Genomic DNA, 26,655 nt, shown 5'->3' with positions numbered 1-26,655 from the left:
GCCGCTTGCGGCTATATTCTATATTTTTTTATTAGTATTATTTCATTTGAGCTACATTTTACACTGATATGGCATGATTGCAATATAAACACAGCTAACAATGGTATTAAATTGCAGCCTAATGGAATGGAATATTCAACTAAGGTAGACTGCTGTTGTTCACAGCACTAAGCTATTTATGGTTACTAATATACTCCGAGTCTCTGGCCCTCTCTTAGAGCCAGGCATAGTGAGCTGGCCCTCAGAAGAAAAAGTTTGGGGACCACTGGCCTATACAATTAATTCTAATTAACAATTGTTAACTTTACTTTGTAATTATTTCGGCAAGGGATTATTTCGGACAGTGGTGACTGATATGCTATTGTAGCAGAACAATTTATGTCTTCATATTGGAGGGGTGGGGTGCAGCAGCTTCCCTTTCACAATGTTTTCCTTACATTTTTGTGTGTGTGTGTCAGCCAGAGAGAGAGAAAGAGAGATGGTGAGAGGGAGGGAGAGTGTTGTGAGCATTGTGAGCGTAGTTGAATGTTTGAAAGGGCATGTTATAATTAAGCAATAAGCCAAGAGAGGCCGTAGGTTACACTCATTCTACAACAGATATGGGGTGCTGTTACAAATCTTGTACAAATCAACAATCTTTCACTAGATACGTTTCCGATAGCAAACTATTCTATAGAATCTTGCATGACATTCTGTGGTGTTAAAGTTTTGCGCTAATGCGGTTACCATCCCAGCCCTATCAGGGATTTAAGATTCGAAATGAATTAAAACCCTTTTCCACACTTCATACACTTATGAGACTTCTCTCCACTATGCATTAGCATGTGGCTTTTAAGATCTGTGAAACGTCGCAAAAGCTTTTCCACACTGTGCACACGTATAAGGCTTCTCTCCAGCGTGTACTAGCATGTGTCTTTTAAGATTTGTGGTCATTGCAAAAGCTTTTTCACATTTTTTACATTTGTGTGCATTTTTGTTGTCTGCACCATGTGAAAGCACATGGGATAGAAGATGCTGAATTTGTGAAAAAGCTTTTCCACACTGGACACATTCATGTAGCTTCTCTACGGTGTGACTTGGAGTGCGCTTTTTTACGGCAGACCTCGTGTACGCTTTCCCATGCGGAGCACCTTTCCGAGGCTTTGCTACAGTGTGAATGCTCATATGCTTCTGAAGAAGTGAGAAACATCTGAACACTTTTGCACACTGGGAACAGTTATGAGACTTCTCAACAGTGTGCGTTAGCAAATGGGATTTAAGATTTCGAAATTGTGAAAATGCTCTACCACACTGGATACATTTATGGGGCTTATTGCTAATGTTCAGGTCTTGTTTAATGCTAAGAGAGTGTGTTTGCTGGTGTTTCTTAAGGTCTCTCAAGACAGTGAATCTCCTCCTGCAAATGGTGCAGTGATGCAGCCTTCTTCTGTTGCTTCACATGTGGGTGTTCTGACACACCTGGAAGAGTTACCATATGGACTTAGCATGACAGAAATATGTTCTACATCCAGAAATTCAAAAATACCTGAGATATCATTCAAATGCAGAATTATACATATGTGAGACAATATATCATCACCATGGCAATACATAACCAGGCAGAGAGGGTCAGTGAACAAAATTATTTTTTTTATTCATTTATTTTTTAATTTGGAAAAGCATGTTTCATTCAAAGCATTTACATACATCTAGGTAAAATATAGAAGATTATTCAAGAAAAAAAATAGCCCTCCAAATATGGGAAGTGATTGCAAACCTAGGCATCCTTGTACTGAAAATACACAAATGATTGCAAACCTAGGCATCCTTGTACTGAAAATACACAAATGATTGGCAAACCTAGGCATCCTTGTACTGAAAATACACACATTTGACTGCCAGTGTTGGCTGCAAATTTGTCTTGATAAAACGGCTTAAAATAGCTGCCCACTAAATCAAGTCAAAATTATTTTACTGAAAAAGCACAAGGCAAGTCTCTTTATATTCAAAACAATACCAACTACTTTTTTATCTTAAAGATTAATAACACTTGGTTAGATCAGCACATTTGCAGTGTAAATAAAGACATGAAGAAAATTGGTTCACATCACATCCAGGCCTACACAGTAATTCAACAACAATAACACTACATTACCAACTATATTAACAACAACAATTATTATTATTATTATAGTAACAATACTTAAAGAAACCATAGGGATTTCCATAGCTCGTTTGCCAAGAATTCTAGAAGGAGCTAGGAAAATAATTCACTCCTCAACAGGTTAAATGCATTGTTCAAGGGCACAACAGTGGAAGTCCAACCGACCAACAAGGTAAGAAACTGGCACAGTACATATTTAAGAGTCCCAGTTTCTGAAAAGGTTTTTCCACACTGGACACATCATGAGGTTTCTCTCCAGTGTGTGTAAGCATGTGGCTTTTAAGATCTGCGCCCTTTACAAATGTTTTTTCACAATGGGCACAATTATGATGCATTTCTGTGGTCTAGGTTGTAGCAGATGGGACGTAATCATATTTGAAGTTTGTGGAGAAGCTTTTCCACACTGGTCACATTTATGTGCCTTCTCTCCAGTGTGAGTTAGTATATGGGATTTAAAATTTGAAATGAATTTTCCACACTGGACACATTTATTAGGCTTCTCTCCAGTGTGACTTAAAATATGACTTTGAAGAACTGAAAGCAGTGTAAAAGCTTTTCCACACCATTCGCATTGATGAGGCTTCTCTCTTGAGTGCAGTAGCATATGGTACTGAAGAGTTGAAACGTGTGCATATGCTTTTCCACAAAGGTCACATTTATGAGGTTTCTCTCCCGTGTGTGTTAGCATATGGTTTTTAAGAGTTAAAACACGTGCAAATGCTTTTCCACACTGCAAACATTTATGAGGCTTCTCTCCTGTATGCGTTAGTAAATGGATTTTAAGAATTGCAGGGCGTGAAAATGCTTTTCCACACTGGTCACATTTATGACGTTTCTCTCTATGTGTTAGCATATGTTTTTTAAGAATTGCAGGGTGTGAAAATGCTTTCCCACACTGGTCACATGTAGGAGGTTTCTCTCCCATATGTGTTAGCATATGTTTTTTAAACGTTGATATTAGCAAAAAAACTCTTCCACACTGGAAACATTTATGAGGCTTCTCTCCTCTATGTGTTAGCACATGTTTTTTAAGAATTGCAGGGCGTGAAAATGGTTTTCCACACTGGTCACATTTATGACGCCTCTCCTCTCTGTGAATTAGCATATGGGCTTGAAGAGCTGCAAATATTGAGAATTTTTTTCCACACTGGGCACATTTATGATACTTAATTGTGTGAAACAGCATATGGGTTTCAAGATTTGAAACGAGTGAAAAACCTAACCCACACTGCACACATTTATGAGGCTTTTCTGTATGGCGTGTTAGCTGATGGATGTTAAGAGCTGACATTTGTGAAAAAGCCTTCCCACATTTGAGGCACTTATGAAGCTTCTCTATAGGCTTCTTTTCTATTGGCTTCTGACTAACCTTCTCTCTCAAATGTACTGGCATATGCCTTTTAAGATAGCAAACTTGTGTGAAGGCTTTCCCACACTGGGGGCATTGATGGGGCTTCTCTCCAGTATGTATTAGCATGTGGGATTTTAGAGTTGAATTATATTTGAAGCCTTTTCCACACTGGACACATTTATAAGTCTTCTCTACAGTGTGAGACAGCATATGTTTTTTAAGAGTTGAAATATATGGGAAACCTTTTCCACATTGTATGCATTTATGAGGCTTCTCTCCAGCATGTTTAAGCAGGTTGAGTTCATCATTCTGTCCATGAATCTTCTGTTGTGTTATATGTGGGTGTTCTGATTCACCTGAAAGAGTTACCATAGAGACTTAGAATTAGAGTGAAGAGTTATCACATAGATTTAGAATGAGAGGCAGGTGTTTTTACATTCAGCAATTCAATTATCTGATAAGGACATAATATCCCACAGTTCAATACAATGAAGAGTTATCACGTAGATTTAGAATGAGAGGCAGATGTTCTACATCCAACAATAGAGTACCGAAGTGTGACGTTCCGTTTCCATGACAGCAGAATCACTGGATCTAAACAAACGTTCCAAGTGGCTGAAATAGCATTGAATGTAGATATGTGGCATCATTTCTAGCTAATAAATTGTTTTAAATGTAGGCTATAGTCATTTAAACATATTTTACCTGCTAGGCAGCAGTTTAGCCACATAACACAGATTACCTGGCAGGTCTAAAGGCTCTGGTATGGTCGTGCGTCACATTTGCGCGTGTCCAAGACGTGCGTCATTTTTGCCGTGGACGTGAAGCATACTCCAACTTCTGCTGTCCTGAATGCACGTTAAATCGTTAAGGTTAGCGCCTGCGCACTACGGATTAACTGTGATACTCTGCCCCACCAACTGGGGGCGGTACGTCGAGCCTGAAAGTAAGACACAACCACCAAAGAAGCCTGAAACGCCTGAAGAAAGAAAGTGGGATGGGCGAGCACTGAGCGAAGGAAGAGCTGATGAAGGAAAAAGCACCACGAGAACGTTAAGCCTGTCTGCTGGGAAGTTTGATAAGCTGGCCCATCACATCGCTCCATTTATCATCCACCAGAACACACACAGCACACCTGTTGGTATAGCTGAGAGACTAGCTTAGACTACTTGCTTATTAGGGCTACTTAGCCTATAGCTAAGTGACTCGGTGCTGCGAGGGCAGCAATATTGGTGCGATACAAAGTAAAGACATTTTTCTAAACACAGCATGGTAAGAACGAGTTGTGCGTACAGATGTCCTCAATTAAATTTGTATTGAGTCTTCACACCTGCCTCATACCAAAAGTATGAACCAAAACCTGTAAATATGGCGTGTCAATAAAAGTTTTGAAGTAACTATTTGTGTTCATAATGTATAATGTCTCACTGTGATAATGGGTGTATTTAGAGCGAGAGGTAGCCTAGGTTATTCCTTCAATTATTATTATGATAATGCATTATCCGGTGTTGACAGGCGAGTTTCGAGATTTGAGTTCAGCATTGTTCAGGAGTAGGCTAGGTGATAATGATTGCACCTGGGAGAGGTAGGCTACATTCCCTTTATTATTATAATCACTATTGACGCATAACGCATTATATACGGAACAGGCGAGAATGCATCTCGATCAGCAAGTGTTACTGGGTTTCGCCCGAGCGTTGTAGATAGATACCTTTACATGGCTCTGGGTTTCGCGATTTGATTTCAGCATTGTTCATTAATAGGTGCTAGGCTACGCTCATTTTTAAAAGATGCATTTAATCCGAAGTCATGTCAGCTCTCTATGCAGGGAGTAGGGCTGTCACTTTTTATTCGAACATGACGTGAAATATCCGTAGTCAAACTATAAATAAACCATTCGGTTTTTAATGCTGTGTAGCGCATTTCTACAGTCTATGATTAGTTTTATTTTATTTGCCATCTCATTCAGTGCTATATGATCCAGGGCTCATGACCAAATCAAGCCAATATAATAGCCAGTAGCCACAATGAGCCCAGGCAGCCACCCTGTTTCGACAATCAAAGGTGACACACGGCCAGCAGACAGATAATTACGTCCCCAACTCATCTAAAATGTGGTGTCTTGAAATACTTTGGGTTCTACACCATAGATGGTAAAGTGACCGTTAAATATAATGTTAAAGAATGTATCTGTGGATTGTGGCTTTAATCGGTCGAAGTTGACTCCATGTCATTGGTGTCTCTCCGTAACTCAAAGCCAGGCAAGCTGAGGACAGGACAGAAGCTCTCTCTGCTCCATCGTCGTTATGGTAACCAAACAAGTCTTCTTCTGTCTAGGTTTGTTTCTAGGTTTAAGTGTTGTTCTTCTATGTGGTCCACCTACTGGGGAGTGTTTACAGCAGTTCCGTTTCACACATCGCAGTCTCTGGCGTCACTTTGACGCGCGGCCTTAAATTTCGGTTGACTCAAAGACGCGGCGCATGCTGTAAAAATAGCGCAATTCTGCCACACGCTCACCAGTGCAGCGTCTTGGCGGCGCTGGACGACGGAGCCGTACCATAGGCTTAAGAGAAAGAAACTAAATTCCTGTGAATATTTTCACGTTTTATCAAAGACTGGCAGCTGTTAAGAGTGAATGGTGATGGTGAATACTGTGTTTAGATTGATTTGTTTTGATCCAGTGAAATTGCTGCCTTGACAACAATACGTCATGGCTTCAGTACTCTTTTCAATTAGCAGATAAGGACATAGCACACATTTCAACAGAAACACTTAAAGCCCCTTTACCTTTACCTTAAAATAATGTTCCTTTGATGGCATATAAACTCTTAATAGCGCAAACTACACTTCTGCACTCAATCCCTACACACAGTATCCCTACACTAACATTAGAATACTGTTGGGCTAGATTATGGCTTTGGAGGAGTATCACTACAGTAACGTTACTATAATGTTGGGCTAGAGTATGGCTTTGGAGGAGTCTCCCTAGCCTGACGTTGTCATACTCAAATTCTAGTCAGAATATGAGTCTGATACTGCTCCATTGAAACGTAATTATGGGGCGTGTTTCAACTGATACAGGGGGGGAATGCCTCTGCACTCAATTGGATAGACCTAACCCATCAGAGCAACGAAACAGCTTACCGTGAGATGTAGGAAGAACACACAAACCATCGTTCTTCTCCACAAATGCCTTAACATTGTTTTTTGGTCTTTTGTAAAAGTTATTGTGCCGTCAACATCTCCTAAAACATTCGTCAGTGAAATCTAAGAGATACGTAGCAGGGTAGGCTATTAGGAAAAACTGATATTTCCCCTCCGTTTTTAAAAATAATTCCGTTGAACACAGATATGCTACAAACATGTTATAAACAGCTGGGGAAGGCTGTCGCAAATCCCTCGAACAGGTGGTCAACCAGAGATTTCAAACAAACGAGGGAACAACATGTCACAATGCTTAGAAGCCATCTGTCTCCTTCTAGCCACAGCACAACAAAATCAACCTAAGCCTGCTCAGATAACGTGATAGACGAGGCGCTGTTGCTCACCTGTCCATCATTGTAAAGCCCGATTTGATTGGTCCGAACAGCTTTGGTTCGAGCATAGTTGCTCCACAACGGAGCAATGCCAGACTGAACTTCCTGACCTCAAATACTGTGGGCGGGGCTAAATTCGGCTGGCACCCAGGCTAGAGTATCCCTTGGCTAACGTTAGAATACTGTTGGGCTAGATTATCCCAAACTTTTTTTTCTGCGTACCACCACCTACATCCTAACTCGGCTCGCGCCCCCCCACCCTCCGACACATAAAAACGTAGCACATTCTATTGACGCATTCCAGGCATCATGTCTATAGTACGGTGTTCATTTTAGGACATCCTCAGACTCAGGTGTCAGACTCAGAAAAACATCGGTCATCTTCAGACAAAACAGCCTCAGCGTCAGAAAAACCTCTGTCATCTTAAGACAAAAAACTGCATCAGCGTCAAGAAAAACTTCTGTCATCTTCAGACAAAACTGCCTCAGCGTCAGAAAAACCAGACTCAGAAAAACATCTGTCATTTTCAGACAAAACTCCCTCAGCTTCAGAAAACTTCTGTCACCTTCAGACAAAACTGCCTCAAGCGTGAAAAACCTCTGTCATCCTTAGATAAAACTGCTTCAAACCAAATTGCCTCAGAAAAAAGTAGAGTCAGGTCTCAGAAAAAGCGCTGTCAGAAAAAGTGGAGTCAGGTCTCCAGAAAATCAGGTCTCAGAAAAAAAGCTGTCAGAAAAAAAAAACAGTCAGGCCGAAAAGTCTCAAATGAAAAGTTATTGTGGGGACAGAAGAAGGCGACGGATACAGAGCGGTGAGTTTAATATTATGCTTAATCGTTATTCTGTCACTGGCAGGGTAGGAATTTTGACCCACGGCGGCCGTTGTAACCCCTTCGTTGGCGTGAAGCCCCTTTGAAAATCATGGGTTTACAGACCCACGGTGGCCTTGGTGCCCCCTTCTTTCAATATTCTGCTTTGTGTCCTACTAATAGCGATTTTTATTTAGCCTGCGGCCTGTCAAAATAATCTTAGCATTCACAGCGCCAAATTAATTTAGTCTTTACGCCCGTGGAGAAAGTGACATCATAAGAAAGTGCGTCCAAATTCACCCATTCTTCTCAGTTGAACTACTCGCGAAGTAGCCTATTCATCACACAGACATCACAAGTGATGTCACATGAAAAACTTTTTCTCAGCTTTTTAAGCGATGTTAGCCGATAATTGCTGTGTTGAGCGGTTGTGAGAAAAGTAAATAATATAATTCAATTTAATCATACATTCTACTGAAGGTTTTTGCGTCCATGATCTCCCTACCCATTCATCTCGGTGGAATACTTTCACGAACCCTTCTTTTAACACATGACAAACCACATATCAGAATAAACAGCAGACCTTACCGAACATAAGGTGTAAAGCAGTCCCTGTACAGTTAGCCGTTCCAGAGTAATCCAGTTTTGAATTTGCAGTAAATTTCGACATGCATTGATGTCTCCAAATTTGGGCTTTAAGTTTTTATAATGTGTTTAAATTGTTCCACCACGATTTCATAACGGGCCAAATACAAAATAAATGTTACAAATATCGCCTAGATATTGGTAAATCAGAGGACAGCTGACTAAGAGTTTATGAAAGTAGCCTGATCACAAACTGCTAAGCATGCATCTAGGCTATTAGGCTAAGAGTTTCTTAAAGATGAGCTGTGCTTAAATTTAAATTGTTCAATACATGATTTCATAGCAGGCCAAATATAAAATAGATGTTATATATAGCCTAGATATCTGTTTTTATTAGATGATCAGATGATTTACAGTTATATGTAATATGTCATGTTTCATGTTTTTGTTATGTTTCATACAATGATGCAGGTCTACTGCAGTGAATAGGCTAAATACAACTTTGATCATTTTATAGCCTACTACTGTATAGTTAACTTTTGACCTTGGTGCCCATGTGGCCTTTGTGCCCCCACCAAAAATATACCCAACTGAAGGCCAAGTGGCCTTGCCCCCAGAATGGTGAAATTCAAGCCTGGCCACTGGCATGTTATATTTGGTGCTTGGTTTAGATGTAGAAATTATAAGTAAAAGGTAGAAAGTGATCAATGGTATACACATTGTAAAGAAATCCATGGATGTAACTTAGCTAACCTCCTTTCCGCTAGTAACATTAGCAGCTGCTGTAAGGCACATTCGAGTGTAAACTCGTTACTACATACAGCAAAATAATTTGTTTTCGTAGGATTACGGTACATTCAATGAGCTAGGGAAAAGTGGGTTAAACATTTTTCCACCACGAAAGTCCAGAGCGACACCTGGACCATTATTTCTTACTTTTGCTAACCGTTTCCCAGTTGTACACTACCTACCAGTAAGAAACCTGCATCATTATCATCACATCATTATTCCCAAACCCCATAAGACAAATGTGCTATGTCATGATGTAATACCATATAATACCATTATGATAATACATGAAATAGCAGGTACCAACAACAAGGCACATTTCTCTAAATAAGTTAAGATAACATCTCATATCAAATGAATTCAACAAGCGCTGCAGTTATTGTCCCTGGGGATTACATTTCAAGTACCTGTCTATCTTTATGTCTGTCTATTATTGTTTATTGCAATGACAATGACAACTGCTAACGTTTTTATAATGGTATTATATGTATTACATCATGGCATAGCACATTTGTCTTTATTTAATAACTTAATACTTTCTGAGACCTGATTTTCTGAGACCTGACTCCACTTTTTTTCTGACAGCGTTTTTTCTGAGACCTGACTCCACTTTTTCTGACAGCGTTTAGTCTGAGACCCTGACTCCTTAGAGATGTTTTTCTGAGGCAGTTTGTTTTGAAGCAGTTTTATCTGAGGATGACAGAGGTTTTCTTACGCTGAGGCAGTTTTCTGAAGATGACAGAAGTTTTTCTGAAGCTGAGGAGGCAGTTTTGTCTGAAGATGACAGAGGTTTTTCTGGCTTTGATGCAGTTTTTGTCTGAAGATGACAGAGGTTTTTCTGGGCTGAGGCAGTTTGTCTGAAGATGACCCGATGTTTTTCTGAGTCTGACACCTGAGTCTGAGGATGTCCTAAAATGAACACCGTACTATAGATAACAAAATCAAAATGTGCAACTGGTCTATGAGCTCTCATAATAAAAAACAGTGTAGAGAACAGCATTATGAAAGACAAAGAACAAAGATAACATAGGCTTAAGATTAAAAAAAAAAAAAAAAAATGTAACACCTTTCCGACATTGCCATCTCGCGTACCGCCTAGTGGAAGCTTGTGGCAGTTTGGGAATCCCTGGGCTAGATTATGGCTGTGGAGGGTGCACAGTTTTCCCCATTTCAAGTTAGTTTATCATCAAAATGACTTCCTAGCCATTACATTTACATACATTTATTCATTAAGTACATTTACAGATCAATTACATCACAAGGGACATTGTCGCCATAGCAACTCAGGGTTAAGGCGAGACACTACAGGTGAATAGGGTAAAATTTTAAAATAATAGACATCACCATGAAACTTCCTCAGTTGATTACTTACACAAGTATGAACAAAAAATGTATTACATGTTTTTGAAATTCGAATGTTTAATTATGCAAATTAATCATTAAATATGCGCAAATTTTCGGTAGATTTTCGGTAGATAGATCTGAACATATGATAAAGCCAGGTACAAAATTATTTTTTCATTTTGTTTGCATACAAGATGAAAATAAAATTACAGAGGGATTTCAGGATATCTGCTTTTATTGCCTAGGAAATCAGAATATACTGTCCATAGCCCAAAATATTTTTGCCATATATTTTTGATTAAAATGTCACATAAATCAGGCCAGAAATGATTTATTAACAAATCCCTCTGTAAATATCTTCAGAATACTGCTAAGTGTATATCTGGAAAGTTTGGTGTACATAGGTGCTACATAGGTTGAGATGTTTCTACTGGAAAATGAGGAAAAACTCAATTTGAGGAAACAGCCTTGGAACACAGCCAAGAGATTCCGTTCTCAGCCTAGACTCGCCTTTGAACTTTCGCGATTGGTTGCGGTTACAAAGAAAGTGTCCATATTTCGATAGCACAACGTCATGCAGGAAAAACAGAGCTTTCCAATAGTACTACACATGTTGTGTTTTGTATCACTGTCGCGGTAGAGCATGAAACGTTAGAAGACTAACTTTTGGTGAATTTAGGGAGAATATACACAGTAGAGTAGAAAAATGTAATGAAATAAACACCTAAATGTGTAAATTGGTTGTTGTAGTAGTGTGAAAGAATACATGCTAAGGTAGCAAATTAGCCCAAAATCTTGAAATTGACCAGTGCATGACAAAACAATGTTTTCACCTGCGGTGTCTCGCCTTGAGTGTACAAAGTGGCACTTTAACCAGTCAGTTTCTGAAAAGGATTTTCCATACGGGACATATCATGCGCTTTCCCTCCAGTGTGTATAAGCATGTGGCTTTTAAGATCTGTGCCCTTTAATGCTTTTTTACAATGGGCACAATTATGATGCATTTCTGTGGTCTAGGTTGTAGCAGATGGGACGTAATCATATTTGAAGTTTGTGGAGAAGCTTTTCCACACTGGTCACATTTATGAGACTTCTCTCCAGTGTGAATTAGTATATGGGATTTAAAATTTGAAATGAATTTTCCACACTGGACACATTTATGAGGCTTCTCTCCAGTGTGACTTAGAATATGACTTTGAAGAACTGAAAGCAGTGTAAAAGCTCTTCCACACCATTCGCATTGATGAGGCTTCTCTCTTGAGTGCAGTAGCATATGGTACCGAAGAGTTGAAACATGTGAATATGCTTTTCCACAAAGGTCACATTTATGAGGCTTCTCTCCAGTATGTGTTAGCATATGGGTTTTAAGAGTTAAAACACGTATAAAAGCTTTTCCACACTGGTCACATTTATGAGGTTTCTCTCCAGTATGTGTTAGTAAATGGGTTTTAAGAATTGCAGGGCGTGAAAATGCTTTTCCACACTGGTCACATTCATGACATTTCTCTCCTCTATGTGATAGCATATGGTTTTTCAGAATTGCAGGGTGTGAAAAAGCTATTCTACACTGCAAACATTCATGAGGATTCTCTACCGTATGCGTTAGCATGTGGTTTTTCAGAGCTGACATTTGTGGAAAAGCTTTTCCACATTTGAGGCACTTATGAAGCTTCTCTATAGGCTTCTTTTCTATTGGCTTCTGTCTAGCCTTCTCTCTCAAATGTACTGGCATATGCCTTTTAAGAGAGCTACGTTGGGGACATATATGGGACTTCTCTCCGGTATGTATTAGCATATGAGATTTTAGAGTTGAATTATATGAGAAACATTTTCCACACTGTATGCATTTATGAGGCTTCTCTCCAGTATGTGTAAGCAGGTTGAGTTCATCATTCTGTCCATGAATCTTCTGTTGTGTTATATGTGGGTGTTCTGATACACCTGAAAGAGTTACCATAGAGACTTAGAATTAGAGTGAAGAGTTATCACATAGATTTAGAATGAGAGGCAGGTGTTTTTACATTCAGCAATTCAATTATCTGATTAGGACATAAGGACATAATATCCCACAGTTCATATTAAACGTTTCAAAGACAATTACAGAGTTTTTTCCACATATTTCATTAAACAAAGTGCTCCATTACAATATGGCAACGTAAGGTTATTTTACTCTAATATGCCACAGTGTTGTCGCTAAGTAGGGGTGCGCAAAATATCGAAGGCCAATACGTAATATATATACATATGTATGTATATAATATCATTATCGCTATTAGGCCATAGGCTAATAAAATACGCTATTAGTCGGACACAAACCAGAATATTGAAAGAAGGGGGCACCAAGGCCACAGTGGCCTGTAAACCTCTGATTTTCAAAGGGGCATCACGGTCAACACAAGGGGCATCGACGGCCATGGCCGTTGTAAAATTCCTACCCTGGTTGACAGTGCCTCGTTCTTGTTCTTCTGCCAAGACGAGCAGCACTTTCTGTTGGGTGTAGCTTTGTTTTGGTTCCGGGCGAGTTGCTTTAATCTGTCTATGGTACCGGAAGTATGTTTTTATGAGTGTCAACGGAAAGGCGGTGTAGGAGAGACTTCACGATTTATTAACTGTGACTTTGGTGGTTAATAGTAAAACCAGTTTACCGTGACATCCCTAAAGTACAGCACACATTCAGTGAATGAATGAAAGCTGATGCCTTGTCTCGCAATAAGGGGCTGGAAAAATACTTACAACAGGTGGAAATCCTGACACTCTATCAAATACATGAAACTTAGGGCCTGTCCCAATACCTCCTACCCCTAGATTGTTGCCCTAACCCTCGTTTTTGCGCGTGCACGTGTAGGGCTAGGGTGTCCCATTACTTTAGGGAGCAAGGGGAAGTGCTATTTTCCCCTTAAAATAAACCCTCAAAATATAGCCAGGACCGATGCAGGCTTAAAAGGAAGTGGGAGATGAAATTACCCAGGATACCGTGCGAGCTCAGCGATCCGGCCAAATTTTTCATATATTTTCGCAAATAAGCATATTAAAATTTCGAAATATGTTGGAATATGTTAGTTTGATGCACATCTGATGGACTGTTGAGTTTTGAACACTAATGTTAGAAAATATCTCACGAAGCTATCTGACGATGTTCATGATATCTGCTGAGTGCTTTGAGAGAGTCTGCCCATCAAATAACGTTATATATCTGATCTGGGTAGTTTCGTCAAGATTTGACGTAGGTGAGCACGTTTGTTAAGCTAATTTGCATATAGTGGTGTCCCAATGCATAGGGAAAGATCTTCACCTCCACTTCCCTTGTCGAGGGGGCTTTAATGTTGAGGGCAATCAAAACCAAGTGGAAGTTTTAAGGGGGGAGAAATGGGACGGGCCCTTAGATAGATAGATACTTTATTGATCCCCAAGGGGAAATTCAAGATACCATAGTGAACCATCAAACCGCCCAGATTTCAGTGCCCATCAGTCCCAACATTTAGCAATATAATCAAACAATCCAAAAGCCTGCCTCAAATACAAGCCTGCCCCAAATAAAGATTACCGTTGGGCCCTCCTCTATTGCCCAGCTCGCCTCAGCTTGCTGCCATTCACTCCTTCATCTTCATTAACATTCTCGGTAGAATTCTCAATCTTTTTAGCCTCTGTGTTCAGTTACATAGTCTGTCTGTTCTTGGTCTTGGATTTTGTCAAATATATTTCTAAATAAATGTGACTTATATATGTTTTTCCCTCTTCATGATGCATTTTTTGATTTGCTTTTGGCTATTTACTCTGTACATCAATGCTATACAAAACAAGGCATGATAATTTAACACTATAATTTTGTTCTGACTTGATCACCTGAGAGTACCTGAGCAGGGGTGGGTATATCCTTTTCAATTTCAGTGAATTCAGTGGCACCCATGGTTACTCTATACAAAACATAATGATCTCAATGGTGCATTTTGCCAATGTTCAGGGTGGAAAATAAAACAGAAAGATTTACATAAGACAAGTCAAATTGGTGTTTTAAAAAGACGGAATCATGGAGAATAATAGAAAAATTATTGAAAAAAAAAAAAATTCCATGCAGTTCCGGCCCTTGATTGTGATTGGCTGAATCGCGTCCGATGCTGTTGTAAAATGCAGCATAAACATACACCTTGACCGCATTTCCTCCTATATTACTGCACTACCACAACTTCTATCTATAAATTGCAGGAATCGCATATCTCACGAACTGATGGTCCGATTGATTTCAAACTTGACTTGATTGGGTAACACTTTACTTGACAGTATCGACATAAGAGTGACATGACACTGTCATGAACACATGACACTGTCATGACACAGCAGAAGTGTTACGTCATAAACGTTTATGGCTTGTTTATGACACGTGTCATGTCACTCTTATGTCGATACTGTCAAGTAAAGTGTAACCAAATATGGTTTAATTTCTACATGGAGTTAGGTAGAGGGGTTTTGTGCACCTTTATTCCAGGCGCTGGATGCAAGTGAAAGAGGAATTGTCTGCACACTGGAGTTTAGCTCCCAAATTTTTTAATTAAACAACAGCGACCCATCTGTCTTTTTCAGGTTGAAACGTTGCCGTTTTTTTAATTAAACGTTTGGGAGCTGAACCACTGTGTGCGGACAATTCCTCTTTCTACATGATTAATACATGGTAATTGTGTCTGAAAGGACTTACTTCCCAGCAGATGATCTTGCTCTTGTTCCTCCTCTTCAATCTGCACTTCAATCTCCACTGTTGTCTGTTGTGTTTCATTGTAGGTAATGGAAGACTCTAACGTGCTGTCTGTCACAGTCTTACAGTGATGCTCTGCAAAGGGCTTTTCTTCTTCATCTTGACATGCAATCATATGCTCATGTTGCTCTGCAAAGGGCTTTTCTTCATCATCTTGACATGCAATCATATGCTCATGTTCCTCTGCAAAGGGCTTTTCTTCTTCATCTTGACATGCAATCATATGCTCATGTTGCTCCTCCTTTACATCTTCTTCTTTCACCAGCAGTCTCTTGTCAGCCAGGTGTGTTTCAGCCACATTACAGCCAGAGCTCAATGCCAGATCCATGTTCCCTGTAGACAAAAGATGATCCCAGTTAACGTGTTCTACTATGGTCAGAACACAAAAAAATAGGATAGAACAGAATAGAATAGTTTTACAAGATCCTTTGTCATTCTAGGAAATAACAGTGGCAACACTGCTGTTACTTGAATAGTGAAGTGCTACTCAGCCATCACTTGTAGATACTACCGATTAACTTGAAATTGGCTGTTTTTGTGTCTGAATGTTGTTGTATCGTTATTGCATTTTGCCAGTGAACTCTAACTCTATATATTAGTGGTTTCTTGTTAGCTGCAGAACCTCCTATATGAGTCGTTACCACCTTGATACCCACTAGCATTCTAGCTTAGCTTCATATGATATAGCCTGTTCATCAAATTAATGTATGAAAATAAAGTTGTGCATCACTAAGACCTAGTAACGTTGCTATAGCCTGAAGATATGTCAGTTGTAGGCTACAGTTAAGTTATGTTGGCCATTCATCTACAATTGCTTTTCTTATGGATGCCAGAAACTGCATATTACTAGCCTGGGTTTTCCCATGCTGCCTTGCGCGTGCGATTTAATTCACGCTGCTAGGCAGCCTGGATACCATGGAGCAAATTTTCGCCTCAGTTAGGGGACCAATCACAGAACGGAGGGAGGGCAGCAAGACGATGACGACACACCGAAGCCGTTATGAGCTACGTACAGACGCATTTGATAGACATTCGTAGCGCCCAATAAACGGCTCTGGGCATTCGTAAACCACGTTTCAAATACGAGAAAATGAATGCCTAGTTCCCAGACCCCGTCTAATTTGAGATGAGGGTATGACGTTAGCCAGGCTAGCATATTACAGTATACTGACAGTATGCAAGGGCAAAGCTCGCTATTGTACCAACATGAAGTTTATTATTAACGTTAAATGCTTGCTTTCTTAAGTCAGTGGCGTTAGTTTGAGCACATTTTCAAAGTATCATTTTGTTTTTTTTAATGGGTCTCAATGAGGGCCGTAAATCTCAAATCTCGTAAATCTAAACATGGCCAAAGAATATTTTGTAGTAGTATTGGGCGATAGAAGCCATACTCGATACAAAATTGGCCTACAATAGAGATTCTATCGCGATTATGCATGTTGATGATGCAATCTACCCACGAGATTTAGAGCCACAAACGGCAACTGGCTGCAAAGCATCTTGTGCAAACATGGCTGAAAGTGAAACAGAGGAGCTGGTGAAAAAGACCAGTGCAACGTCCATTATTTATTATTAAGTATAATATACTCTTTTGATCCTGTGAGGGAAATTTGGTCTCTGCATTTATCCCAATTCGTGAATTAGTGAAACATACTCAGCACACAGTGAACACACAGTGAGGTGAAGCACACACTAATCCCGGCACAGTGAGCTGCCTGCAACAGTGGCGCTCGGGGAGCAGTAAGGGGCACGAGCAGCAGCAAACTATACCCTGTAGAGCAGAAGTAGAAAAACCAAACCCCCCTCTAGGCTTTGGGAACCTAAATAAGGTATACAAAATTAAATATTAATTTCTCCATGAGATTTTCCTTTTTCTCAAAAGAAATTTGCTTCCCTTAAAGGTTGGATTTTTCCTATTCATTCCATTGTGAGATTACAATCAATCACCACAGATAATTTTTATACCAGTTCTTAGTTAACTTTAGCAGAGGTGCCAATCATTCTGGAGGCTTCTGTTTTTGTGACGTAGGCAGCCGCTACATCTCGTCAAACTCTAGGACCACGCACATTGCATCCAGGACATCTAGCTCAGATATCGTTCTGTAGGCTATTGTGTACGTCAACAAACAGTTTAGTTGATGCATGCATTCACACGGGATTTTGGGTTCTGAAGGACTTACTTCCAGTTCCCAAATGCTCTCCATCGCCATCTGCTTTTTTCACTTTAATCTCCGCTGTTGTTTGTAGTATTCCATGCTCTGAAAAAGGCCTTTCTTCATCACTCTGACATGATATCAGACTTGATTATGGATTTGTGTTTGAAAGGGGGATCTGAGAGGACTTACTTTCCAGCAGATAATCGTGCTCATCCTCTTCCTTCTTCGCTTCCATCTTCACTGTTGTCTGTAGTGATTCATAGTTAGAGTCTGTGACGTCCGTTTCAGTTTTACAGTGAAGCTCTACAGATGGCTTTTCTTCTTCTTCTGGACATGCAACCATATGACCATATTCCTCCTCTTTCATGTCTTCTTCTTTCACCAGCAGTCTGATGTCAACCTCGTGTGTTTCACTCACGCTACAGCCAGAACTCGACATTGGCTGTCCGAGATCCATCTTCCCTGTGGTGGAAAGGAGCCCGTTCAGAGTGTTATGACTAGGCTACAGCCGGAGCAACAAACCTTGAGTGTTTTTCCGAAATATTTGGTCATAGTTTAGAAAATAACATTGCATAATGGTAGGCCTACACTAACGTTACTCAGCCATCACTTCATGGTTGATAGGCTAAAATCGATTAACTTCCAACAATCGTGTCCGAACACCTACCTCAAGCAGGTACACTGCTCTACACACCGAGATATGTTAGTCTCGTGATGATGTCTGACGAGAATTGAAACAATGTTTAACTCCGCAAAATGTAGCACTCTTGTTCAAACATATTTAACAGTTCCATGGTGTTTCGCTAGAAAATGGAATTTGTTCGTAGCGTAGGAGGCAAAGTCAAAGCAACCAGACAGCTAAGCCATGCCTTACTGCCACCTTCTGGAATGGAGGTTGACTGCAGGTGATTTGTGAATAGCCTCACCTTTAGCGCCTAGGCCCTATAGATTCAACTTTATTGTCATTGTGAAGAGTATAAGTATCCTACAAAGACAACAAAATGCAGTTTGCGTCTAACCAGAAGTGCAAAAAAAGCAGAAAAGTGCAATGTGATATACAAAGAACAGACAGGTGGTGCATATAGACAGGTCAAGAAATGTAGTGCAGTGTAGATAGTAGTATACAATTGAAAAGGTGGATTAGAGTACTATAAATTAAATATGAATATGTGCAGTGTATTAGCAGTTACCTTATAACAGCAGAATAAATATGGCTATGTAATATGAACCATGTACTGTATGAACAATGTGCACCGATATATGCAATATAGTAGTAACCATTTAGAGTAATAGCTACAGATGCAGTGTATTAACAGAATGTAATATAAGACAAGAAAATAAATGGATATTCAGTATGAAAAAGATAGACAGAAATGTACAGGTATGTGCAGTGTGGTAACAGTAGCATTGTAGTGCAGCAACAGTAGCATTATAAGAGTAGTAAGAATAAGTGTATGTGCAGGATGAATAGTATGAAGAACAGTATATGGCTATTAGCAGTATATAGTATGAAGAACAGTAGGGTCAGAAAACAGAAATCTTGCTGGACCCTAGTGACCTCTAACATGACTCTACCATGGTAACCTTTTGTTGTTCTGTTTGACTCTACCATGGCAAAATCAGCATAGAGGAGAGACTGGACTGACCCCAAGCATCTAAAACTCTAGCCATGAATAGGCTACTGTTTTAATGTACCTCCTACTTTAAATGCAATTTAATTAGGCTTTTGATGTAAACAGGTTTGGCAACCTTTTGTTGTTCTGTTTGAGGGATTTATCCATCTTTTCTGCTATTGCCATCTGGCAGAAGATTGATGGTCCCAATGGCCAGGAAAAATGGGTACAAGAAGTCATCTCCTCCCTCTACTGTGTCCATCCGGAAGCAAGGCACACTAAAATAACTCCCCTCCTCACTCACTCATGCACCACCCAGCCCGGGTGATGATGAGAATGATCAGTACTGAGAACGTATTTATTCAGTCATGTTTTTAAGCACTTAGTTTATATTTTATGTAAACAACTTAACTGATATTGTCTGTGTGTGCTGTGTTTTATGCTGCCAAAGATGAGTGCCTATCACAAACAAGGACTTGAAACGAGGTTTTTAGGATGCAGACGCTCAAGGCGTTACTTTACTTAAACAAATCAAAAGGCCACAGTGGGCAAACACGACAAAAGGTATTTTCTTTTCACAGAGCTTCACGCTGAATCCACAAATAATAATGGACAACACACACTGAGAGTCCAGGGTTTAAATAGGAACTTAATTAGGATTGGAAACAGGTGGCCACTGAACAAGACGGGACACTAATGAAGGCAAACTAAAATTCTGGGGAGGATGAAGGGATTGGATCTGCATATGCTGGTTGGGCAGGAAGCCGGACTGGAGTAGCTGCAGGGACTGGAGCTGGAACAGAGGGCTGGGATAGCGTGGATGTGACAGTGCCAAAGATGAATTTCCAGTATATGTAAATTCAGTGGACAATAAAGTTTCTATTTATCTATCTATCTATCTATCTATCTATCTGTCCCCCTTGCCTGGGATGGGTCTCCGTGCCCAGAGTTCTTCAACGTTAACGTTAATGTTAGTCTGCTCAATCCAGACTCCAGGCAGTTGGCATGGCAGCTCACTGGTCAGAAACAGCTCGGCGGCCTCAGCAGATCTTTCTCAGAGTAGCTTCAGCTGCTGTCCCGAGAAATCCCCTCGACCAGACAGTGAAGTGCAGCACCGGCTCACAGATGGATGGGAAGGATGTAAGAGGCCCAGGGCAAAAGCTAGCCATAGCAAGCTCCCAATGGGCAGACGTTAACAACATCAACCCGACTTGAAAGCAGTAAAAGGACTAAGAGAATAACACGAAAACTATCAAAAATAACGTAAATAAAGAGAGAAAACATTCAACTAGAAAAATCAATACAAAAAATAAACGTGACATTACATAAAATTACGAACATTACATAAAAACAAACAAAAACATGATGCCAGACGGAGCGGTGTGAAGCAGCACAGTGGTAAACAGGCTCCCGTCCCAACTTTTTTGAGACCTGTTGCTAACATCAAATTCAAAATTAACCTATATTTTTCATGAAATAGTCCAAATGTTCATTTTCAACATTTGATATGTTGTCTATGTCCTTATTGCTGCTAAATATGTGATTACGCAACTTGCATATTATCACATTCTGTTTTTATTTGCATTTTATACAATATCCCAACTTCTTCTGTTTTGGGGTTGTAAATAAATCCTTAATAGTCAATCCCAAAATATTCATACCCCTGGAAAATGTCAATTGAATGTTGTGATTGAAAATGACACTGCCACATGCCTACAGGATAGAAGACAATGTGGTAGAAACATGCAACCAAAAACAAAAAGTGTTTCAATCTTTTTATAGAAAATAAGTAGCATATCACAATGTTTTGTACCGTTTTAAATAATCAGTAGAAACATCTGTATTGGTCATAGACTGTATATATAGAACTGGACAGTGTGGCTGCGTTCTGCAGTGTTCTATGGAATTGAAGCCGCCGAGGCGACGCCATCTTTGGAGCCAATTTGAAGTGCGGCTGCGCAGCAAAAGTTGAAGCATCGCGCGAGTGAAGAGAGTCAGCGGTCAGGCGCGCCCACTCAGTTGCCACTCAGCGAAGTTAAACCGCCCTTGTCAAGTGAAACCCCCCTTCTCCTTTCCACAACGCGCAGGTCGACTTCGGGCCGAAGGCTAGCTGGCTGGATGAATTTTGCGGCTGTGAGTTAGCTAAACAGTACAAACAACAATCGGTTTGTTCTTGTCTGGTAAGTGTTCCGTATCAACTGAAAAGTTTTTTTGTCTATTGGTGTTCTTAAATACGTCTAAGAGAGCTTATTATGTTGATTATAGACTGTGACAAGTTAGTATGGTGAATACTAATGAGCTAACAACAGAAATACGGACAACGTTACATGCTAACGTTAGCAGCTACATTAACGTTACCGTTAACGGGAGGCTAAGTTAGTCGTTGAAGTGAAGATTAGCACACAGCTCCCGTAACAGTCGATGCATGATCTACTTGGTTTTATTAGTTGTTGCTGTTTTCAAATATCTCAATGTATGCCATCTCAACATGGAGTAACCATTGACTGTACATGGGGATTAATAACACTAGCAGCTAGACAGTCAGTACAGTATATAATGTGATAAAGCAACGGTATGATGTGATAAAGCAACGGAAGTTAACGTAATGTGAAGCATGGACCTCATCAACCTCATGTTAATGTAACTACTAGCCAGTTTGCCAGTGTTGCATTTTTTCTAACGTTAAAGACAGACACCTCTGTTAGAGCTACTTCTAGGTCGGTAGCATAGATAGACTGTAAAAAATAGATCGGTGGGTCTGTAGTTGTAGACTGCATAAGTGAATGATCGATGAATGAAACGCCTGCATTAAACACTACGCCAAAAACCAGTCACTTCCCAGGGACATCGGTGAACATTTGAGAAAGACCTTAGTTTGTCATCTAACGTCCATGATCAGTCATACTGATAACGTTATTTTTTCAAGCTGACGCAAGTTAATAACATTCACACCGCATATTTAAATGTGTATGCCTAGTTAACATTAGGTAGGCTGTGAAGTTTATTGCACACATATATTTAATTAATTGGTATTACTAGTGGTGTTGAGTGCCTGATTAGATGCTTTGTAATGTTGTAAAATTGTCTGACTAACTTTATTGTAACTTTCCTTTTTGCAGGTAAGATATGGGTGATTGCTGAATGTACTGGAGGTGGCGGCAAGGTGGTCTCCATGGTCTACATTAGTCTGCAAGCAAGGGAATGCCTACGTGAAGTGGTTTGGCTGGGGTGGTCTGAGGTGGCATGTCCTCCCCCTTTCTCCAAGTCCCCTGACATCCATCTCCCTGACATCATCACCCACCGTCACTGGATCAACCTGAAGCCCCTTATATATGGGACATGGCACAGCACCACTACGTTCTGAAAACACATGACTTTCAATAACTTGCGTGGCACCAAGAAAGGTCTGCCGCTGCTCTGAACCTTCTGTTAATGTGACATCATTCATACTTGAAGCTGTACACATCCCTTTGTTTCTATTTTCTTTATTGATGTCACCCAAACTTCAACTTTCTGTATGCCCCTGAACTCACACAAATTTTAAATTGCAATGCGCCATTTAACCAGTGGTGTAGTCTAGTTAGTTAGTTGTAGTGGTGGGTATACTGTGAGCAACCCCAAATGTTATTAAATACGTATCCTTGCCTATTTTAAATGGGTATACTGAGATGATGATGCTTTTTAAATGGGTTTACTGTGTAGTCCTGTGCATCACGTAGACTATACCATACCACGGTCATTTAACTGCCTTGGTATTTAAGTCAGAGGCCATTGCTTAGTATTTAACTGTAGCCTACACAAAGATGTAGACATTACAAGAATATTAATATCAGAATAATTATTGGTTGATACTAAATCAATATTGAATGTTTTTTTTAATTTCTTTTGTGTGATATATCATTCAGAATGCTCCAACATGACTGGTCTTCAATCAGCCAAAGAGGACGCATCGTAACTCCTCTCCTAGTTACTCTCCATTGGCTCCCTACAGTAGCCAGAATTAAATTTAAATCTCTCACTTTGGCCTATAGGACACTGACTGGATCTGCTCCTTGTTATTTTAATTCAATGATCAAGATATACATCCCCAACCGCCCACTGCGGTCTTCTGATGAGCGTCTGTTGTGTCGACCAGTCTTAGGTAAAATTCAAGACTCTTTTTCTCAGTGGTTCCATGTTGGTGGAATGAGTTGCCCAGTGCTCTTCGTTCTTGTGATAGTTTTTGGTCTTTTAAGCACTTCTTATACATTATGGTTTGTATGCAGTAGTACTGTTTTATTTTCATTATAGGCTGTTGATTAATTTGACATTGTTTATTATTGATATTCTCCTTAATGTAGTCTTACCATGTTTACGTTATTATATTATTGATTGAATGGGCATTATAATTTATTATTGCTTTCCCCCCTCATTTTCATTGTTTATTTCATTAGGCTATTGATTGATCCCTGTTTTAAGTATTATATTGTTTTGTATTTGTTAAGGGTAACCATAACCATCATCATCATAATGTGGTATTTTCTTATGCACTTGAAACAAAGAATAAAAATGTTTCTTTAAACGTAGTACCACTTTAAACACATCACACACTGAACAGCAAAGTAGCTTCCTGATAATGTGTAAAATGTTTACAGAGTATCCTGATGTAGTAGGTCCATGTTCTCCTATAGCCTATAAATGAGTTGTCACAGTTTTCAATTTAGACGTATTATTTTGAAATGATGTATGTCTACAGGAGGATTTACACATCACTGGGAATACCTGATCAAATCATACCAATGCAAAATGCTTCTCCAGCAGTGCAATCGCAGGTAACAATGATACCTTAACACATTTTCAGATACCGCTGTTCTGAGCATACTAAGCAAATTGGCCATTTGTAACTTTGAATCCCTCCTCACGTTAAGCTATGGTCCAATAATGTGTTCACTAAAACACAAGTAACGTTATTTGTCGGGCTGATTCATGAATGGGCATACCAAGGTTGTCGACCTAGCAGGCTAGGTGGCGTTTATTGCCATTCGCAAAACTAAGCAAGAGTTAACGTTAATGAAACTTAACATCGCCTTCTCCAGTGACAAAGTGTATTCAAATGAAGTTGCAACGATGATGGCGGCAATCACTGGTTACGTTAAACCATTTGAAACAAGTAGGACTGTAAATGATGGTGACTATGGCTAATGTCACTTCGGATCAATATAGCAGAGCCCTTTTACTTTACCTATCAACTGGCTAATGCTAGCATGATGTAGCATGCTATGAGCTAATATACTTAGCATCTCTGAAAGAACAGCACATATCTTTTTTTTTCACAAAGAATCGGTCACAACTAACAACGATGTCTCTTACAAACAACTACACAATGTATGACTATCAATTGTATTTAGTCAGACTGTGATAAGATATAGCCTAAGGGACCGTTCGTTATTTATAAACGGGGTCACCGGAGGAAAATAGGGGAGGGTCATGTCTTTTTTATTCTTTGCTGGGGAGGGTCACCTAACTTTTTTTTTGTCTAGGAGGGGGTCACCCATCTTTTTGTATTAATGAAAACAGCAAAAATCAAAAGTGACTTGTTTGATTGTTGATTTCTGTCGCCATAACGATCTCTTTCGTTCCATAGCTCTGTCAACATTGAACAATGAAAATAAGGGAGATTTCGGGTTTCTCCATAAAAATATGGAAAATGTCAACATCCGTCCCCATTAACGTTGGAAGGGTTGGAGCAGTAAAGTAGCCTACTTTATTCACGCCTAACAGCCTATATCCATTTGGTCAACTTTATCCAGCCCTAAAAAAGCTAAATTTAACTTTGGTTTACTTGTAGTTTACCGTGTAGCCTAACTTTAAACAGTGTGCATGCTTATAAAGCATACTTGTGCTTCATTCATCCACACATCCAGCTCCTAACGTTTCTACTAATTTCTACCAATTGACCTTGTTCCTGCCCATCTCTAGTTTTGCTGTCTCCATTCTTTCTGTTTTTTGTTGTTTGCAAAAAAATATATAGTAGGCCCTATTTATTGGTAACCAGCAACAAGTGCAATTTGTTAATCGCTGTCATTCTCTCTCCTGCCAACAAAAATGTGTTACGTTCCAAGTAGCAGTGCGTAATTCTGCTTCATAAAGTTGAACAAATACATTGGTCATATAAATGGCCAGTTTATGGTCTACAGTGTAGAAGTTGGTAAGTTATGGTAGGCCAACTTGGAGTGAATATACAGGGGGATTTCTTTGGCTCTCAGGTGCGCACGTAGACATAGCCTATGGCCGAACACTGCAAGCGCCAATGAATCGTGCTCTCACGACCACGTTGTTAACTTAAATAGGCCTACTGTAGGTTAACATCACTCTGAGTTCGCATTCAAGCAAACAAAACGATGATTTGAATACATCTGTTTCTCTGGAAGGGCAAGGGGTAACAACAGGACAACACAGAGACAGGCCAGAATGCAGGACTAATGTTATGAGAGTATTACAGTTATATGGGATATTCTACGGGAAAATATTAAAACGGCAAGACAGTGGGGAAAAGTCAAAATGATAGGCCTAAACCCGGAAAAAGTTGGCATGTTAGGTATTTTTCGGTCCCTGTGATTATTTGTGAAATTGTGCAAACGGCCTTTTCAAGTCATTTGAGAAGGAAGGAGTGTAGCAAGCTCCCAAATTGGCCTTCGTCTGAGAAATTGAGTTTTGGATAATGTTCAGCTTCGGCAGCTTTTCAATGACTGAGGAAGCCTAGAGACGAGTCCATAGCAACAAGTTCATGTGTTGAATTTGTTATTACCCAGTGTGCTTTGTTGAGTGGTCTCAATGTTTTATTGTTTTATTTCATGTGAATACTTACCAGAGGAGTAACTTATTTCAAGTAGGCTAATGCAGTTGCAGGAAGTGTGCATTTAGTTTCCATGCTTATTGTGTTTCCACAACAATGTTAGTGAGTAAATCTACTGAAATGGCCACCATCTTGGTGAAGTGTGATGTGTAAGATCAGAAAGCAGAGGGTGAGTTTAGAACGATTGCTTAAGTTGATGTGTTTACATAATGCTTTATAGCGTGGGCGGAAGGTATCGATAATTGGCCGGGGAGGGTCATGTCTTAAGACTGCTGGAGGGTCGTTGAAATTTTTCTTGCAGGCAGGGGAGGGTCATGCAACTTTTGATTGAAGCACTCAAAATCCCTCCGGTGGCCCCATTTATAAATAACGAACGGTCTCTAATGATAATAACAGCAACACTTATATAGGTTAGATTATGTGTCGAAATCAGGTGTCGTTAAAATAAGTGAGCGATGACGTGGTAGTGTCTGCAGCCTAGACGGTAAAACATAATGGACAAAGCGTCGTGTCTGCAGCCAGGCAGCTGTCAATCATAGGTGTAAACACGCCCTTTTTAGATTTGTTAATATAACATTAAAAAAAAATATTTCAGCGAGAAAAGAAAAATTGTGTGTATTGAAGCATCTTGAAAACTATTTTTTCTAATAAAAAGTTGTTGATACAAAAATAGTTTTAGGTGAGAAAAGTGACACCGAAAGTTGGCTACTTGGCCATTGAAATACATGGGGATGGGCGGAGTTACAC

General features: G+C 39.8%; 1 protein-coding gene across 5 annotated transcripts; it reads right to left on the bottom strand.

Annotated features, from left to right (window-relative positions):
• Nucleotides 1-1,618: 1,618 nt before the first annotated feature.
• Nucleotides 1,619-18,369, bottom strand: LOC125297276 (zinc finger protein 737-like). 5 transcript variants are annotated; one of them, XM_048247543.1, is made up of 5 exons: nt 18,128-18,362; nt 17,650-17,922; nt 17,485-17,562; nt 15,248-15,637; nt 1,619-3,850 (listed from the first exon to the last, which is right to left on the bottom strand). In XM_048247543.1, exons 2-5 carry the CDS (start codon nt 17,915-17,917, stop codon nt 2,439-2,441), a joined length of 2,148 nt encoding a protein of 715 aa, XP_048103500.1. In that variant the 5' UTR covers nt 17,918-17,922; nt 18,128-18,362; the 3' UTR covers nt 1,619-2,438. The 5 variants fall into 5 exon arrangements, with proteins under 5 accessions (XP_048103500.1, XP_048103501.1, XP_048103503.1 ...); XM_048247544.1 differs by having other exon boundaries at nt 17,650-18,362; XM_048247546.1 differs by lacking the exon at nt 18,128-18,362 and having other exon boundaries at nt 17,485-17,573; nt 17,650-17,737.
• Between the last annotated feature and the right edge of the window lie 8,286 nt (nt 18,370-26,655).

This window comes from Alosa alosa, chromosome 7 (assembly GCF_017589495.1).
Source record: "Alosa alosa isolate M-15738 ecotype Scorff River chromosome 7, AALO_Geno_1.1, whole genome shotgun sequence".
NCBI classification, from domain to species: Eukaryota; Metazoa; Chordata; class Actinopteri; order Clupeiformes; family Clupeidae; genus Alosa; species Alosa alosa.
The sequence above is the reverse complement of the archived record's forward strand: the minus strand, read 5'-3'. Positions and strand labels throughout refer to the sequence as shown.

Excerpts from the sequence above, each read along its gene's own strand:
- LOC125297276 (XM_048247544.1), bottom strand. The coding sequence starts at position 17,917 with ATGGATCTCGGACAGCCAATGTCGAGTTCTGGCTGTAGCGTGAGTGAA. Across the intron at positions 17,563-17,649 it reads GCACGATTATCTGCTGGAAA|AGCATGGAATACTACAAACA; the intron begins GTAAGTCCTCTC and ends GGCCTTTTTCAG. Across the intron at positions 15,638-17,484 it reads AGAGCATTTGGGAACTGGAA|GGAACATGGATCTGGCATTG; the intron begins GTAAGTCCTTCA and ends TTTTGTCTACAG.